General features: G+C 35.2%; 1 protein-coding gene across 1 annotated transcript in view; it reads left to right on the forward strand.

Moving 5' to 3' along the window:
• Positions 1-18,222, forward strand: part of LOC128207880 (alpha-(1,6)-fucosyltransferase-like) — a 47,010-nt gene extending 28,788 nt beyond the window's left edge. The window contains exons 3-10 of the mRNA XM_052911060.1: positions 204-328; positions 4,263-4,428; positions 8,338-8,455; positions 8,725-8,962; positions 9,183-9,429; positions 9,968-10,144; positions 10,782-10,932; positions 11,271-18,222. Of these exons, the coding sequence (XP_052767020.1) occupies positions 204-328; positions 4,263-4,428; positions 8,338-8,455; positions 8,725-8,962; positions 9,183-9,429; positions 9,968-10,144; positions 10,782-10,932; positions 11,271-11,591 (1,543 nt within the window). The 3' untranslated portion in view covers positions 11,592-18,222. The remainder of the gene's footprint in view (positions 1-203; positions 329-4,262; positions 4,429-8,337; positions 8,456-8,724; positions 8,963-9,182; positions 9,430-9,967; positions 10,145-10,781; positions 10,933-11,270) is intronic.
• The last annotated feature ends 1,695 nt before the right edge of the window (positions 18,223-19,917 follow it).

The following is a 19,917-nucleotide window of genomic DNA, read 5'->3' on the forward strand; positions in this document are numbered from 1 at the left end:
AATTCTAATAAGAAAAAAAAGAATGCTTTTAAAATAGAAAAGATAAAAGAACGTCATGAAGATTGTTTCTTAAGGACTGCACCAATTATGCCATGCAAAAATGGTTTGGGTGTTAAAAAATGATAAAATAAATAAAAACTAGTATTTTTTTCATTTTTGGGAAATAATTTCTGCATTGGGAATGAAAATTATCTTGATTGCAGGGACCTAAAGTTTGAGCCGTTGGGCAGTGAGAAGGGACAGGATGCATCCCAACTGCGGGAAAAATTGGATAGTATGGGAAGTCAGCTGCAACACTCTTTCGCACAGACAGGGGCTGTTGGGGCAGGTAAGAAGTAGCTATTATCCATTCTAAGCTTGGTCTGGATACATACCATAGATGTCCTTGTATAGGATGCACCCATAGATAGAATGCAGCCAAAAAAATACGTAAAAAGACAGGAGTTTTCACACCTTTACAATTTGAGAACATGATTGACAGTGCACAATGATGCTACTGTACTTCACAGTATGCATGTTTATTTATTATTTTAATACAAAATTATTTTAAATAAATTTTAATCAGACAATATTGAAAAAAAATGTGTGATATAACTTACATTTTTTTAACTATCCATATCCCGATTTTTTTTACTGATTTTCGAAAAAATTGTCCGAAGCCTTATACCATAGATAAGACACAGGCATATTTTTCTTCAGAATTTTAGATGGGAAAAAATGTGTGTCCTACACACAGACATATACAGTATGATGTAGAATAGAAATACACTTGGAAATGTATAGAGAGACAATATAGCATACATGCCATACATATGATAGGGCAAAAAAAAATCATCTCAATTTTTATCCATACCTTGCCCCAGGACTGGAGCTTCCTATATGTAGTTTTTGATTGTCTATCAAATTTTGTGTGTGTGATTGGGAAAAGTGAAGGCTAGATTTTTTTGTACAATTTATTTTCAAACAATATAATATGCTTAAAACAATGCTCTTTAGTTAAGAAGAAATGCTTGTTTAAATAAAATGCTTTAAAATGTACAAGACACAAATCAAATGCTCATGTCAAAGTTATAAATGACATTCTATGAATATCCCCCTAGTTGAAGGCAAAAAAATCCCCTGGTTTTCTGAGCAAAATCCCCTGGAAACATAATAGAAATACAGCATGTATGTATATAGTATAATCTAAAGGCAATTTTTATCCCGAAGGACTGCATACGCAACAGACTGTCTGTCTGTCTGCTGTCTGTCCTTTATACCAACAGTTTCAGATGCTTACCTTTAGGCCCAGGTTCTTGGTGGCCAGATTGGCCATGACCAGCAGAGGAACCAAATTGATTTTGAGGACAGTGGGTCAGAGGTTGAGGTCGTGGTGACATTGAGCTGAATATTTGCTTGTGATCAATAACTGAAAAATGCTTGGGCCCAGAGACCTCAATCTTATTATACAGGTTGTCATGACCAGCAGATGAACCCTAACCAGTTTGAGCTCAGTGGGTCAAAGAGTATGGTAACTAATGAACACTTGGGCTTAGGAACCTCATACATGGTAGACTTCTAGGGGATGAACCCTATTGATAATGGATTCCAAAATTTCAATATGATGATACCATTTCTGTTGAGTCTATTTGCAGCAAGCGAGACATGTTGTCAAAATGGCAGGTCTGTGTATTTGTGTGCGTCCATCTGTCCAGACTGGGTTTTGTCCGAGCTGTATGACTAACCCGATGACCATGCATTATAGGATTTTCATAAAACCTGCCATAAAGGTTCACCATGATGAGATAGCTGTCTGCACAAGACCCCAGCTCCAATTTTTCTCTTATAACACGATTAAGCTTAGCTCACTATTTTAGTTTTCTACAACAGCGTAATATATACCTCTTGAAATAGCAATAATTATTGTCTTTTTGATAATCACGGTATCCATTTCTTTTTTATCAAAATCAAATTTAAGTGTGTATTTTGGCTAACTGAAATAAGCTACTTAAGCCTGTTAAGCTTAAGAGGTTTTGAGAAATTGGAGCCAGGGCTGTACCTTAAAGGTCAAGGTTAAAGGTCAAAGGCTGTCATGATCCTTGTCTGGGCTGTATTTTTACCATGCATTATACGATTTCCAAAAAACTTGACAAAGAATTTCATCCTTCTCATGCATACTTTCGCCAGTACACGTATTGTTCAACTCCATGTTTTCTGTGTTGCATTTGCACAGAAGCATTATGTCTGTGTCAAAGGCTCTTTCAAATGGCTCAACATGTCACCATTTGGCACCTAGTTTCTATTCCTGTCAAATCCGGGGAAATAATATCCAGTGAAAAAAATATCTAACATTATATAAAATGTTCACATACAATCATGTTCAATAATGCCCATTTGATATTAAAGTCTCATTCAATAATACAACAGACCCTAGTTGACCTCCGGTTCATCTTGCAGTGACTTATCATCTTCATGTTCATACTTTGCTCTTGAACAAAGTTATCAATAAATATTTCCAATCTTCATGGAGTTCTCATGTACATGTATGTCATATATATATATATATATATATATATATATATATATATATATATATATATATATATATATATATATATATATATATATACTAAGGGCTATCAGTCCATATAAACCCAAATACTAACAGATACCGTCCAAATAGTAGGGCTGTAACGATTCATCTGTGCATTGTGAAATCGCGATTCGGTACCCGACGATACTGTATCGTATCGCATTGTAAAAAATCGTGTGTATCGCGTAAAGTTAGATTCGTTACCTCGACTTAAGATTTGTATGCCTAAAGACTTTCCAAACATCTTTGCACGATCTGGTCAATTTGTTAACTTCCATTTTTAACTGTCGAAACTGCGAAAGCCGCTTCAGCCGCATTTACGCAAACAGCAGGTAGAGCTAGCAAAATACGTTACAACTAGTTGTCTTACTTATCTACATCATGTTTATTTTTCAAATTAAAATGAAAAATGAAAATAAAATTATTAAAAAAATTGCTATTTAATTTTCTTTTTTAAATTTGATTTACAAAAGATATAAAAAAAAACTGGCATCTGCGAGCTAGCTGTATGCGATTCTTTTTTAAATTTGATTTACAAAAGATATAAAGAAGAAACTGAAATCTGCGTCCTAGCTGTATGCTAAAATGTGGCTGAAGTGGCTTTCGCTGTTTTGACAGTTTTCAGTCATCTGCAAAGTCAAGAATGGCGTTTGTAAAGAGAAACCCTATAGAAATGCGCCGGCAAAAAAGCTTGGGAGAACTTTGGTTTTGCAAAGTCAGACAATAAATTAGTTATTTGTAAATTGTGTCTGGCCGAATTAAAATATTTACAACAATTTACAAAATAATAAAATATTTTTATATATATAAGCGTATTGTGATATATCATGAATCGCGTACTCTGTATCGTGATACGTATCATATCGTGAGATGAGTGACGATACACAGGCCTACCAAATAGGTCTTTCAGAGCATTTGTCTCATTCGAGTGACAGTTCTTGTTTTGCCTGTTTTGGGGCGAAAGTAAAGACCCTATCTCCTTGTATATATAAGTATATATTATTTTGCCTACCAGCACAAACAAAAAAATAACCTTTCTCGAATATATTACTTCAAGAATTATGTTTTAAACAGTGTCATGTTTGACTATGTATTGTTTCTACACTGGCAGTGGTTTCACATGTTCCCTATTTGGAAAGAAGCAAATACATTGTATGCATTACGTTCTTAATTAAATCTTTCAATCAAGTCCCCTAAAAGATAAAATGATCACCCCCTTAAAGATATTCACACAAGTCCCACAAGACTAGAAATGTTCTCAGAAATTACAGGATTTCATTAAAATTATGCAGGATATAAAATTAGATAATTTACCTAGAAACTAATTGAAACAAGATATGCGGGAGAGACAATTAGGTTGGTGCTTTTTGTGCTCATATTGCAAAGCAATAACCACATTGATGGGGAAACAAAGAATAATGAGAACACAGTTCATTCTTCATGATTGGTCAGGTGTTATGGTGTCATCCAAAAGGTAAATGTGTGGCAGACTCAATGTAATATTGGATATATTAGATTCATTCACTTTGCAAACACAATGGTGTCATGAACCTTTCAATGCTTTAAATGTGATTTTTTATGCTTTAACAGTTAATCATGGTTTTCATATAGAAATATTTTTATACAAGCATTTACTTTACTGGCATATTTATTTAAAATTGACATGAGTCTCCTGGGTTTTCCCGTGCAGGTCCGAGTCTGGAGCATGAGGTAGCACGGCGGGAGATGGAGCATGTGTCAGGGGAGTTCTGGCTCTACATCCATGCAGAGCTCACAAAGATGAAGGAGGCTGCCGTTGACCCTGATGTCGTTCGAACCATCAACAGAATACTTGCCATGGCAGGAGACATTCACATGTGAGTACTCGCACCCTGCTTTACATTCATACCATTGTCGGGGAATTCCACAGAAAAGTTGCTGTAAATAAAATGTTTTGCAATGCTTTAAAATTCCTTACTTGCAATTTGTTGTTTTAAAGATATTCTAAAATTATGGTCCTTGTATTGTCATTTATTAGACAAATAAGCAGTTTTGTCTAATCCTTATTAATCTTCATCACAATGTGTATGGCATACTATTTGTGGCTACCGGTAGTTTGTTGGCCAGCCATTGATGTCTCATCATACTCGAGAGCTATAGCCCTAGAATTTGTCACTTTTGCCAAATATGAACTGGCCCCTCTTAAATTCATTCATTTAACAATTGTCCAATCATAACCAAACTTGCTCAACCTTATTACAGGCATAAAAAACAGATGGCATATACTGTTTTAATCTTTTGGATAGAATCTGACAATGGAGTCATTATGTCTCCCCCATTCATGGGGAGACAAATTGTTTTTACCCTGTCCGTCAGTCAGTCCATCAGTCAGTAGTTAGTATGTCACTATTCGTTTTCGCTCAATAACTAAAGAACGCTTAGACCCAGGAACTTCATACTTGGTATGCTAGTTGATCATGACCCTATTGATTTTGGGGTCACTAGGTCAAAGGTCAAGGTAACCGTGACCTTGAGGTGAAGAAACAGTTTCCTCTCAATAACTTAAGACTCTTGCATCCAGGAACTTCGTACTTGGTATGCAAGTATGTTGGTCATGACTAAGAGATGGCCCCTATTTGTTTTTAGATCACTAGGTCAAAGGTCAAGGTCGCTGTGTCCTTGAGGTGAAGAAATGGTTTCTGCTCAATAACTAAAGATCCTTTGGGCCCAGGAACTTCATACTTGGTATGCTAGTTGGTCATGACTAGAAGATGACCCCTATTGATTTTGAGATCAAAAGGTCAAAGGTCAAGGTTACCTTCAGGTAAAAAACGATATGTTGGCGGTGACTTTAAGCTTAAATTTTTTGCTCAATAACTAAAGAACGCTTGTACCCAGGAACTTAATACTTGTTATGCTAGTTGGTCATGACTAATAGATGACTCCTATTGATTTTGAGATCAGTAGGTCAAAGGTCAACTTGACCTTGAGGTGAAGAAACGGTTTCCGCTCAATAACTAAAGAATGCTTGCACCCAGGAACTTCATACTTTGTATGCTAGTTGGTCATGACTAGTAGATGAACCCTATTGATTTTGAGATCACTTGGCCAAAGGTCAAGGTCGCCGTGACCTTGAGGTGAAGAAACGGTTACCGCTCAGTAACTAAAGAACGCTTGCTCCCAGGAACTTCATACCTGGTATGCAAGTTGGTCATGACTAGTAGATGAACCCTATTGATTTTGAGATCACTTGGCCAAAGGTCAAGGTCGCCGTGACCTTGAGGTGAAGAAACGGTTACCGCTCAGTAACTAAAGAACGCTTGCACCCAGGAACTTCATACTTGGTATGCTAGTTGGTCATGACTAGTAGATGAACCCTATTGATTTTTTTATCAATCCATTTGTAAGGCAGTCGGTCTGTACGTCACACTTTGTTTCCGCTCAAAAAATAAAGAACGCTTGCACCCAGGAACTTAATACTTGGTATGCTAGTCGGTCATAACTAGTAGATGCCCTCTATTGATTTTGAGATCAGTAGGTCAAAGGTCAAGGTTGCGGTGACCTTGAGGTGAAGAAACGCTTACCGCTCAGTAACTAAAGAACACTTGCACCGAAAAACTTAATACTTTGTATATGCAAGTTGATCATGTAGATGATCCCTATTGATGTTGTGATCAGTAGGCTTAAGGTCAAGGTCACGATGACCTTGAGCTGAAAAATGGTTTCCGATCAATGATTAGTTTAAACAGTATTTATTTCAAATTTACATATACAAGGTATTTTAACAACTTTGTCAAAAAAGCAATCTCTAGTTTAAAGTTAGTTTTATTTGGTTAACAGGTACTAATATATTATTCATGTGACTTTCAAATAATGCTTCATCTTGTTATGCTTGAGAATGATGAAGAAATGCCTACAATTAACAGTTCTTAAATTGCATTTTTGTTAAGTTTCTCTTGAAAATTCTTACTTAACTTGGTGTGTTATGGTGATGTTTTGCCTTCATGTGTGCAATTGATGTCATAACCAGTTGCGTTTTTTTTCCTTTCCTTTCAGACACTATTTCTTAAACTTGCATGGGATAAGCTAAGATAACACTTGCTTTAGGTGGCTAAACATCTATGCATATATCCAACAATTCTTTCAGAGTTTCCTGTGAATTAATTAATTATGAATCAATAGTTTGAATGTGATCCTTGAATGTGTGATGTGATAGATTGTACTACATTGTGATTATGAGCTATCCAGGCATGGCTTTGCCCAGCAGTTTATGTCATTAACAAGATTTGTTTTATTTTTACCCTTCAGTAGATTGCAAGCAGAGGTAATATTATATCCTGTAATCTTTATATAAAGCTGATATTTTAATTCCTGTAAGATTTTACATTTCACACTTATATATTATTGGATGTAGAAGTTGACCAAGTGAACCTGAAATTAGTTTTATACACATTAACTTAACATGAAGGATGGAAAACACTTAAAAAAATGAGCTTCCCTTATCCTCAGACAAACATCGAGGTATTGTCATAGCCATGGTGTTGTTGTCATGCAAAAACTTGTATCATGTCATAACTCCAAAACTATTCCAGAAATTGAAATGAAATGTGGTATGCATGTTGCCAGAAACAATACATGCATGTAAAGCAAGGGCCATAACTCTTGCTTAAATTATTGTCTAGTTGCTCCTTGTTAGACTTGAAATAACGACAAGCGTTGGCCATTGCTCCATGACTATCTTGATAATACTAATAATTACTAACCTTTTTAATCCCATATTTACGTTTGTAAGTATAGAAGTATTGTCAGACATTTCCATGTTCCTAATAACATAGTGTGAAATTGTCACAATGTTTTATTAAGCTTATTTTAAGCTCATATTCGTAGATTGTGTGAAATTACATCATTTTTTTTATGTAAGACATGGTACAGCTGTACTAGATGTTTGCCTATATTCTGGTATAATTGGTAGCCGTATATGGGATAACAGTCTCATTAATACTCTTATCTGCGTAATTCTGGTAACAAGCTTATCCCGTAACTCACAAGGAACTAACAGCTGCTGTGGCCACTGCTCTGTAGAATCAAAGAACTGGAACACACTTTATTAAACCAACATACTAACACTTACAGGATAATCAACTAACGGTACACTTCAGTACAGATGGATAAAGACTGTTATCAGGGTTGGTTGCAGTAAAACGGAAACTTTGGGATAACTGCATGTCAAATATTATTGCCTTAAATTGCTTAATGAGTTGTGATGGTGTCAAAAGTATTAAATGTTTAAATTTCTTATAAGAAGCAAGTATGATATACATTCACCATGAATATTGTTTGCTTGAACTCCAAGTATTTGCCATTATATTTCACAGTTGTAGAGAAGTATCTGCCTGATACATATTTATTGAATAATTATCATCAACTGATTTAAAGTTATTTCAAAAAAGTAAGCAAACTTGAATTGTGAGTGAAGAAAGTAAACCAGGCTGTTTACATGTAACATCAATATTTAGAGTGGCATGGAGCTTGTTTACCTTCTTCACTCAACATTTGAGTTTTAATAACAATGTAGCATGTTGTAAAAGAATAAATTGTTCAAATGCTCCTGCTACTTATGACTATGTCTCAACTAGCATGATTGCCATGAGTGTTTATACTTTCTCATTGTAAATGTACATGTCATTTATATCTTTGGGAAAACACCTTCTGTTTTAAAACAGACTATTTCACCTAAATGACATGACCTTGGTATGTGTTTATAATTGTAAGAGTTTATGTCTCAGGACATTGCGTAACAAGCAGTACCAACTGTCAGAGGATGTAGACGCTGCTGGTGACTGGCGGAAAGCAGAGGCAGCACGCCTCACTGATCTTGTACAGCGCAGGATTGCCTTCATACAGGTAATACAGCTGTTTCACAAACATTTCAACCATCCATACAACTTTTGGTGATATAATGTTTTATTCAATTAAATTTGTTAAATGAAAAAAAAATCCTAATGCACCTCCTGTAACAAAGAACAAAAATATTTTTTTATTAAGGTTGCATTATGATAAAGCACTTCAATCTTGTTAGGCTGTAAATCAAGCCTCTATAGGCTGTAAACCAAGCCTCTATAGGCTGTTACATGGAAAAGTAAATTTGAATATTCTCGTTTCTGATTTTTCAGAACCCGTCAAACTGTGAGAAAGCAAAGAAAATCCTGTGTAACTTGGGTAAGGGATGTGGGTATGGGTGCCAACTGCACCATGTCACATACTGCCTTATGACAGCGTACGCTTCCCAGCGCACCCTCATCCTGCAGTCAGAGGGCTGGCGGTATGCAGCACGTGGCTGGGAGTCTGTGTTCCTGCCGCTAAGTAACACCTGCCACTCCACACATGGGCAGCCTTCCACCCGCTGGGGACGTAAGTCTAAAGCCTATATTGAAAAAGATTAAAAAAGATTATGTGTAAAGTTGTTAGCCTACAAAAAATCAACTAGATCAATTTAATGAGAATAAAATTAATAATATAATTTTTCATCAGGGGTAGTAACTTGGAATCTTCCTAAGAAGTAAATAGGCGTACAGGGCTATATTAACTATGTAACCACATTGGCTTCATTCTAATGTTTATGTTTCTGTAGCGGGTGCAATGACCGACAACACAATGGTGTTAGAGCTGCCCATAGTTGACAGCCTTTCTCCGCGGCCCCGCTTTCTTCCCCTAGCCATCCCAGAGGACCTAGGTGATCGCCTGACCCGGGTGAGTGGCGACCCCTCAGCCTGGTGGATCGGCCAGTTTGTCACCTACCTGACACGCCCCAACACTGACATGCAGGCGTACCTGGAGAATAGCAAGCAGAAACTGGGTTTTGAGAGCCCTATTGTTGGGTAAGCTGGAAATAACCATTATGGCAACTTTAAATGCTTTGTTTATATATTGAAAATAAACTTTGAAGGCCAACTTTGCTTACCAGCACATTGTACAATGGGGCCATGATTGTGAACAGTCTCAAGTCCGTGTTCAGACAAAATGCAAATATTCATTTTTAACTTTCTCTTTATTTGAGTTTTGAAGATAAAAATTTGCTGAATTTGATTACTAATTAAATTGTACAAATACAATCATTCACAATCGTTTTTGTAAAAAGGAGTGGAATAAAGACCATTCTTTGTTATTTAGTTCAGAATAGTCACTGTTTTGCTGATGATTCAGAATGTATTGTCTTCTTAAGCTTCAATTTACTTGGGAACATGATTTCTTGGCCTTATCAGTGAATGGATATAAATATATATATATGTCATATGTCTGTCTGATGGTAATCTGGATAAAATTTGGTTTCAAGAAAAAGAAGTCTGATGTGTTAATTTTAACTGGTCTGTTATTTATTATCAGTTTATATGTGCATGTATCATCTCCCCCTTACAGGGTTCATGTGCGTCGTACAGACAAGGTGGGTATGGAGGCCCAGTTCCACTCGCTGGATGAGTACATGGGGCACGTGGAGGATTGGTTCAACACATATGAGAAACGCCACCCTGATATCCAGCGACGTGTCTTCTTAGCTTCTGACGACCCCGAAGTATTACAGGAGGCTAAAAGGAAGTATGACAAAAGTTTTAGATGAGTGATAAGCTTTATAGAGAATTTTCATTCGTAACTTAACCGAACTGACTCACTGTTTAGTAAAGAATAACCAATCGTAATCGTAATCGTACATCGTAATAGTTGTGGTAGGCATTATAATCAAGGCATAATCTTGCAAAGAATTCTCGCTTTCTGGTTGTACTCACTGAAAATAAAAAATATGGTAACACAAAAGCATAATGGGTTTTTTTATGCAGAAAAAAACATAAGCTTATCATTGAAAAGTTACTTTCATATAACTCAAGTAAGACATTATACTTTGCTTTCAAGTTCAATCATTGTGAAGGACAACATTTACCTCAAGGTTCAGCTTTTTATTTTTTTATACCACTTGAGTTGATCATTTCATGATTTTTATTACATAACCAAAAATTTAACCAAAAATTGATCGAAATGACTTAATTTATTATTTTGTATGATTGATTATGATTTTAGGTCAATTTTGAATCCCTAGCATCCATGCTAACGTTTTGAATAAGGAAACAAAATGCTGCTTTCTAAATCATTTCGGTTTTGCGAGGTCACAAAGTAAAGATTGAAGTATACTGAATGATTTCCCATATTTGATTGCTCATTATGTACCCCATTATTGCAGTTACCCAAACTACATATTTGTGAGTGACACTGAGGCGTCTAAGACAGCTGGCCTGGGAAGCCGCTACACAGACGCCTCTCTGCGGGGGATTGTCCTGGACACGTACCTTCTCTCCCGCTGTGATTTCCTTGTCTGCACATTCTCCTCTCAGGTACGATATTTCTCGCAAAAAAGGTTTGTAACAGTAAAAACTAAGCAAAATCAATATTCAGCAGCATAACTCAGCACATCAAATATTACAACTTTCTTACCCTCAGTTAAGAGCACTGTTTGTCTATATTTAATGCAATGGTTTTCGAAGTACTCGCATTTTCATTGAATGCTTACTTTATACAGATCTTTTTTATTTATGTAACAGTGCATTTTGAATATGTTAACTTTATACAGATCTTTTCATTTATGTAATAGTTCATTTGAATATGTTACCTGTGTGTAAAAATGGACCTTTAACTTCAGATGCATATTTGTGATGGAGTTGTTGTGTTTCAGGTATGTCGTGTTGGGTATGAGCTGATGCAGCCACTGCATGGTGATGCCTCCCAGTGGTTTAGGTCCCTGGACGACATCTTCTACTACGGAGGCCAGAACGCCCACAACTGGGAAGCTGTGGAGAACCATGATACAGACGAGCCCGGCGAGATCAGCTTCCGCAGGGGAGACTTGATTGGAATTGCCGGGAATCACTGGAATGGATTCTCTAAAGGGAAAAATACACGCAATGGGAAAACGGGGCTTTTCCCTTCATATAAGACTGTTAATAAAATTGAGCGGTTTAAAATGCCTACTTATCCTAAGGTTAAAGAATTGTGATGATAGTTTAATTGTAATATAATTTAATATTATTATTTAGCTTCATTATGTTAGAAATCATGTCTAAGAGTGTATAGTCTTATTAAGCTTAACTGTATTGATGAAGTGCTTAAATCAGAAACAAAACAGAACATTTTAAGGTAAATATAGTTGTCTCAGAAGCTGTTATCATATTTCAATGACAATTAGAGAAAAAAAAATTGAATGAAAACTTATCAGGATATATGAAAGCAAAGAAGAAAAACTGTAATGCAGTTATTGTATATCTCTTAGATATCAGCGCATATCACATTTCACATTGTAAATTATCTCATACTACATAGTGTCATGATTCATTTTAGGTTCTTTGATCGCATAAATAATTATAGTAACAAGTGAACTTTCATTTTTTTTAAATTTTATATTATTATTAATGCTATGCTATCAAAGAATTGAAGAAGAAAAAAGGAACTGAAATTTTATATTATTATTAATGCTATGCTATCAAAGAATTGAAGAAGAAAAAAGGAACTGAAATTTTATATTATTCATGCATCTTATTTTAACCATATATGCATCTTTTGTGCATTCATGTATCTTTTAAATCAAAATTTAAATTATTTTTGACATCGGAAAAATATGGACTTTTTCATAGTTTAAGCAATAAAGATTAGGTTCCCATGCTTTATATGAAACATAAACTGGTGAAACCAAGGTTTTATAATTAAGTAGTAATACATGAAGTCTTGTGAAACTTACACTCAGCACTCCATCTAGAGCTTTTGTATTTTTAACGCTATAACCGATAGTATATTTCACTTTTAAACAATGTTTGATAGTTGCACAAGACACAAGCCCTGCTTTCTTGGCCTGCTCAACTTTTATCTAGCAGGTCTTGTTGAAAATAAATGATGCCATGCTTCAGTGTAAGAATTTGGGTTCCATTATCCAAATAACCTACCTATGATAGTCAAAATCTTATACTCACACAGTATACATGTGCATCTTGCTATGGCACCTAACCTTTTATAATAGATTTACGGGGAAAAAGTTTCCATATTCATCTTTTTGTCAAAGATGGTCATATATATATTTTATTTGTAAATATAAATATTCATTAGTTATTTTATTTCTATAAGCTTTATGAATTGAAATCCATTTATTGGGCCAAAGACTTTGTGATTACATTTTTGTGATTTTAATTTAATGCGTTTTGTTCTTAGATTTTACCAGAATTTTTATTTTTAATGTTTGCAAATAATTCAGTTGTTCACTCTTATTTTCTGTAATATTGATGTATAACTGGTTGGTTAAGGAGTATGTCATACAGGTTATGGGAATCTGCCTGGTTGGTAGTTATGGTGGACGCACTACGCAAGATATTTCATTGAGTGCTTTTTATTGGAAACTAAAGGGATTTATGTCGGCCTAAATTTATGACATATTTGTATAATCAGAGCATTTGAATGTTTATCATTTTACACTTCTACAATCATGCTTTGTTAAAACTAATTGATTTACTGCAGCTATGTTTTCGTGATTGTACCTTTTTGGAAGACGTTATGATTTGAATATTAAGGTTACTACATTTTGAACAATTTTATTATCAACTATTGTAAAGAATCAGTTCAAATCCTTTCTCAACTTCTACTTGCCGTAATGGCTTTTGACTTCCTGACTTACACAGAAACTACATCTCTGTACAATTTCTTAGCTTGTTCATTATTCAGAAAAGTGTCTGGTTTGTCTTGTCATGGACTTTGTGCTTTTGTTGTGGGCGCTTTGGCGTGAAAAAATATTGAGGGGTGGCAAGAACTTTAAATACAGGTAATAGGTCTTTGTAACTACATTTAAATGATATAGTCCTAGTATAATTGGGTCCCACAGTTGGGTGTTAAGGTTTTATTAAAAAAAAAACGCATTTAAGTTGTTGTTTTTCCATGTCATAAATACAACAGTTTTTGTCTGATTTTCATGGAACTTGGTCAGAATATTTGTCAGCATTATATTCAAGACTAGTGTGAATATGAAAACAACATTTTTTGTTTCTTATTCTTATCCAATTTCAACAGTGTTTATCCCATATTCAAGAAAATCTGTCTGAATATTTCTCATCATGATATGTAGGACCAGTTTGGATATCGGTCATTTCCAGTCAAAAAGAGGTCGAACCAGTGTGAACAGAGGTCAGCACTATTCCCTTTTTCCTCTATAAATATACATCCTGCTGCAGAATCACATTTGTGAAAATGAAAAGTCCAGCTTTAATCGAGTTTCCACATTAACACCTTGTTCAATTGTTTGACAGCAGAAAAAAAGAATAGGAAAGTATCAGTCCTTGCTCTGCGGCACTCTTGTTTAAAGCTTACCCATAAGAACTATGTTATAGTTTTCTGATACATATAATAGTTCATAGTACGTGTATGTAGGAATACCATGCAAACATTGTGTATAGTCAGAATCCCAGACCTGAGTGTGTTGTGTCCTTGTGGCTGAATTCTTGCCAAGATACACTCAGGAAAACCTGCTGCACCTTTTTTTGCCATAGATTTTAGTAGTTTTACTTGTTGATTTTAAAAGGGCTTGGGTAATTACTGGTAATACTAATGTGCCCTCAATGCTAGTCGCTTTTGAAATTGGTTTATGTTTGTGTTTTTATTTTCTGTTTAAAAATTTATATGCTTGTATTCACTTGTAGTGAAGAATATGTTATTTTTTCATTTATTGTGTGCTGTATATGCAGTGAATGAAATAAGTGTTTTCCAATGGATATTTTGTTAACCTTTATACCTCTGCTCAGATTTTTATGCTCCCCAAAGGGAAAGCATATAGGTGCTGCTTTGTCCGTCAGTCCGTCCGTCACACCCTTAACTGGAGAATAACTTCAAAACTACTGATGCCGTGATGGGATTGGAATCACACTTGGTATACAGATAGATGTCAATGAGATGGAGTGCAATGCACAAGAACCATTATCCTATTATGCATACTTATTAAGTTACTCCCCCATACACATTTTTTTGCATAATTGGTGCTTGTCTAGGCCATATCTTAGAAAACTAAAGAGATCTTCCATTCCCTTTTTTCTTCATCAGTGCTTGTCCAGGCAGTAACATGGAAAGTACTAAAGGGAAGGGATTAAAATGAAACTTCAAACATAGACAGATGGCTCTAAGAGGCATTTCAGTGCACAAGAACCATTCAGCCCTGCATATAAAGTTATCTCCCCTTTACCTGATTTTCACTGAAATTGGAGTTTGTCTGGCCCATATCTCAGAAAGTACTAAAGGGATTGAAATGAAACTTGAAATATAGATCGACGGCAATGAAAGCAAGTGCAGTGCATAAGGGCCATAAACCAGCCTTGCATACATTTTTAGTTGTCTTCCTTTCAATTCCTGCCCTTTAACTGATCTGTTGGTTATGAGTGCTTATCTGAAAGTACTAAAGAGATTTAACTTTGAATGTAAATAGATGGAAGTAAGAAATGCAGTACCGAAGAATCCTATCCTTCATATATGGGTGCTTGTCCAAGCCATATCTTGGAATTGTACTTGAGGGATTAGAGATGAAACTTGGTATAGAAATAGATGGCAATGACAGGAAATGTTGTACCAAACAATAATAAATTGACCCTGCATGTTTATTTAGTTATCTCCCCTTAAGCTGATATTTTTCCACAAGGGTGCTTGTTCGGGCTGTATCTTGGAATTTTCTAAAGGGACTCAAAATGGTATTGGTGTATATATGAATGGAAATAACATTATAAAATATTTGAAGAAACATGTACAGGCTATCATGCATTCCTCTTCTAATGATAGTTGTGAATTTCAAATGCTGCTTTATTTCATTGCTTAAAATTTAATTCTCAAACCTGTTGAAATCTTTATATAATTGTTATGAATTTTGCAACTTGTGTATAATAATGCTGTAAACATTTTCTTCTACCGGCACATTGTATTTCAATTTCTGCCTATTCATAGATAATGGTGGTATGGGGAGTATCCATCACTTTCAGTGATATTCTTGTTCTAATTCCTTTCTATCACAAAAAAGGATATTTCTAGTCAAGCAGTTTACAGTCATATTAAGCATGCAGCACTAAACAATAGATGAAACTGTTAAGAAAGATATTAGAAATTAGGAGAAAAACATATTGTGCTTTTGCAAATGAAGTTGATGTTACCGGTAATGATGTCTGTATAGATGTTGTGTTTCTTTACAGTATTTTATCAAACTGCTGTCCATTCTGAATTGTGTTACTCTTAATGTTGAACTTAAGTCTTGTACAAGGGGATGGAGCTTGTGCTTGTGAATGTCTTTGATAAGATAAGATATTGTCTTCCCAATGTTTTCATTTTCAGATATTCTGAATTTCTATATTGTAAGAAAACATCAATTGAATGTGGTTGGTGAAATGATGTTCAGTGCATGTGATATTGAAGAAACAAATGAAGTGATTTATATTCAAACAGGAGAATTTGTATTCAATAACATACTTGGCTCAGCTCTAACTATACTTGGACTCAGCTCCGACTGTACTCTGCCTCAGCTCCGTCTGTACTCTGACTCAGCTGTGACTGTACTCTGACTCAGCTGTGACTGTAATCTGACTCAGCTCTGACTGTACTCTGACTCAGCTCCGACTGTACTCTGACTCGGTTTTAACTGTACTCTGACTCAGTTCTAACTGTACTCTGACTCAGCTGTGACTGTAACCTGACTCAGCTCTGACTCAGCTCCGACTGTACTTTGACTCAGCTTCAACTGTATTCTGACTCAGCTTCAACTGTACTCTGACTCAGCTCTGACTGTACTCTGACTCAGCTACAACTATATTTTGACTCAGCTCCGACTGTACTTTGACTCAGCTATAATTATACTCTATGACTCAGTACCGACTATACTCTGACTCAGTAATTTTATATCACCATGAGGTATATGCTTTTTATACATCAATGAGACCAAATACTTAGACAATTGACCATTCAATAAAAAACTCAGTACACTTGGGCCCCAATAGTTAGTTTTTCATACCCTATTGTCTCAATATATGGTTCTCAGACTTGATTCTTGGTTTAACAGACATATTTGTTAAAAAAAAATTAAAAATTAAAAACTGCAACAACGTAGAAGTTCGTATTTTTGTACAGTGCATGTTTACGTTGTTTTTCCATTGTAGCAATGTATGGTTGTATGAATTTGTATTTAAAATTAATTGCTCAAATCCTGTGTTGGAGGTTTGTCATATGAAAGAATGGGCCTGGTATAAACAACTGTTTCGTATTGTCTGTATTGCCATACTGTTTTTGCTACTTTTTAGGGCATTAAGTTAGTTTTTATGATCTTTCAATCTTTTCCCTATTTTTAAAAGATTTTTTGTATTTTTTTTCCACTTATACACCGAGTAATGCTACCTTTGCGTTTTCTAAGGATTGGATGAAGTAAACCCATATTACATATTATTACATGTAACTAGTTATTTTTCTCGAATGTTTGAAATTTAATGTTTTGTTGAAACAGAAGAAACATTATATTTTTATAATGTAGACTAAACCATATGTGTTTATTTTAACTTCTACTGCTTTTAATAAACAGGTAAATACATTTTCATTCTTGAATCTTGAAAAAACTATACATAGCTTGATTAACAGATAAGACTCGGTATATGTAGCCTTGTTAACAGATAAGACTCATTAAATGTAGCCTTGTTAACAGATAAGACTCATTAAATGTAGCCTTGTTAACAGATAAGACTCATTAAATGTAGCCTTATTAACAGATAAGACTCATTAAATGTAGCCTTATTAACAGATAAGACTCATTAAATGTAGCCTTATTAACAGATAAGACTCATTAAATGTAGCCTTATTAACAGATAAGACTCAGTATATGTAGCCTTATTAACAGATAAGACTCATTAAATGTAGCCTTGTTAACAAATAAGACTCATTAAATGTAGCCTAATTAACAGATAAGACTCATTAAATCTAGCCTTACTAACAGATAAGACTCATTAAATATAGCCTAGTTTATAGATAAGACTATTAAATGTAGCCTTGTTGATAGATAAGACTATAAAATGTAGCCTTGTTTATAGATAAGACTATAAAATGTAGCCTAATTTATAGAAAAGACTCATGAAATGTAGTCTTATTAACAGAAAAGCATTAAAAATGAAAAAAGAACACTGGATTCTCATGCAAAACATGTATCAAGCCATTAAAACATGGGTGAATGCCAGAATATATCAAGTGACATAAAATATAGAAGGTTTTCGTGCCGGCTGGCATTAACCACAAAATAATAAGATGGATTTAAGAGGACTAGCAATTTACTTATTTGAGGTGTGAGTGATCGTCAACTAGTCAGTGTAATGCGATATATTAGCTAAAATAAATAATTCCTTAAGGCATACATGTGTAGATCCGTTGATTTAAATTCCTAGAATACCATTGTACATCATTCTAGGACTACAGGAGGAAATCTGTTTTATTATTGTAACTCTGTTTCAACTTTTGTGTGTTCAGTTTAAGAGAAAAACTTGTTTGTATTTATTATAATATATGAAATGTGCTGTGGGGAAAGGTTCACTGAAATTCATGTTATGATTTACACAATAAACTAGGTACAGCCCAGGGTTGTAACACAATGATGAGTTGTTTTATATCATGTTCTTTCACAAATTGTTCTGATTTCCATAATTGCTACATAGTCTGAACTTGTCGTCCAAAATATTATTCTTTAGGTTGCACAGTCGGCTTTGGCAAGTTTTTAACCAGGTTTTCACATAGTGAAACCTGGTTATTAGAATGGCGAACGTCGTTGTTCGGGCGGGCAGGCTAGCGGGTGTCGTCAAACTCACCTATGAAACTGAATAACTTTAGTAAGGGTTAACATATCTTGACCAAACTTGGTCTATAGAAAGAAATTATGGGTACCTTTCATGGGATTGCGTTTGGGGTCCCTAGGGTCAAGGTCAAGGTCACTGTTACTAAAAATAGAAAAATGGTTGAAACTGAATAACTTAAGTTAGGGTTGACATATCCTGACACAACTTGGTATAAAGGAAGAGTTTATGGATACCTTTCAATGGATTGCATTTGGGGTCCCTAGGTTCAAGGTCACTGTTACTAAAAATAGATAAACAGACACAGGCTGAAGTTCTTCTGTCAATCATTAAAAACCTGGTTTCGTTGCATTGCGGCATTTCATGTTGTATTTATATTCAGGAATACAAAAGTAAATAACGACAAATGTTAAATTATGTCTCTATAAAGCATCTAGAGTATCCAACAACCTACTATCAAAAAAGGCGGACAAATCTGATAACTTATTAGACCTCTTCCACCAACCAACATCAGTTTTCACATCAAAACAATGAACACATAAATATTGACAAATTTCGTTTTTAAATTGTGTCTAACTTGTACCATCCGTTCTGAAACGGTATGCAGGTTCACTAGAGATTGACATAGGACCATCCATTCTAAAACAAGTTCGCTGAGAAACTAGGACACAGTTTTACCTAGTACCATCCATTCTAAAACAAGTATGCCAACAGTTTGATCTAATTCCATCCGTTCTGAAACATATATGTGGAGTCACTAGAGAACAGTTTAATCTAGTGCCATCAGTTCTACAACACGTACACACAGTATAAAGAGAACAATGTGACCTAGTACTAAAACACGTACACACAGTACAAAGAGAACAGTGTGACCTAGTACGAGCAGTTCTATAACACGTACACACAGTAAAAAGAGAACAGTGTGACCTAGTACGAGCAGTTCTAAAACATGTACACACAGTTCTAAAACATGTACACACAGTACAAAGAGAACAGTGTGACCTAGTACCATCCATTCTATAACACGCACACACAGTGCAAAGAGAACAGTGTGACCCAGTACTACAACACGTACACACAGTACAAAGAGAACAGTGTGACCTAGTACCATCAGTTCTATAACACGTACACAAAGTACAAAGAGAACAGTGTGACCTAGTACTACAACACGTACACACAGTACAAAGAGAACAGTGTGACATAGTACCATCAGTTCTATAGCACGCACACACAGTGCAAAGAGAACAGTGTGACCCAGTACTACAACACGTACACACAGTACAAAGAGAACAGTGTGACATAGTACCATCAGTTCTATAACACGTACACACAGTACAAAGAGAACAGTGTGACCTAGTACTACAACACGTACACACAGTACAAAGAGAACAGTGTGACATAGTACCATCCATTCTATAACACGCACACACAGTGCAAAGAGAACAGTGTGACACAGTACTACAACACGTACACACAGTACAAAGAGAACAGTGTGAC

This window comes from Mya arenaria, chromosome 11 (genome assembly GCF_026914265.1).
Source record: "Mya arenaria isolate MELC-2E11 chromosome 11, ASM2691426v1".
NCBI classification, from domain to species: domain Eukaryota; kingdom Metazoa; phylum Mollusca; class Bivalvia; order Myida; family Myidae; genus Mya; species Mya arenaria.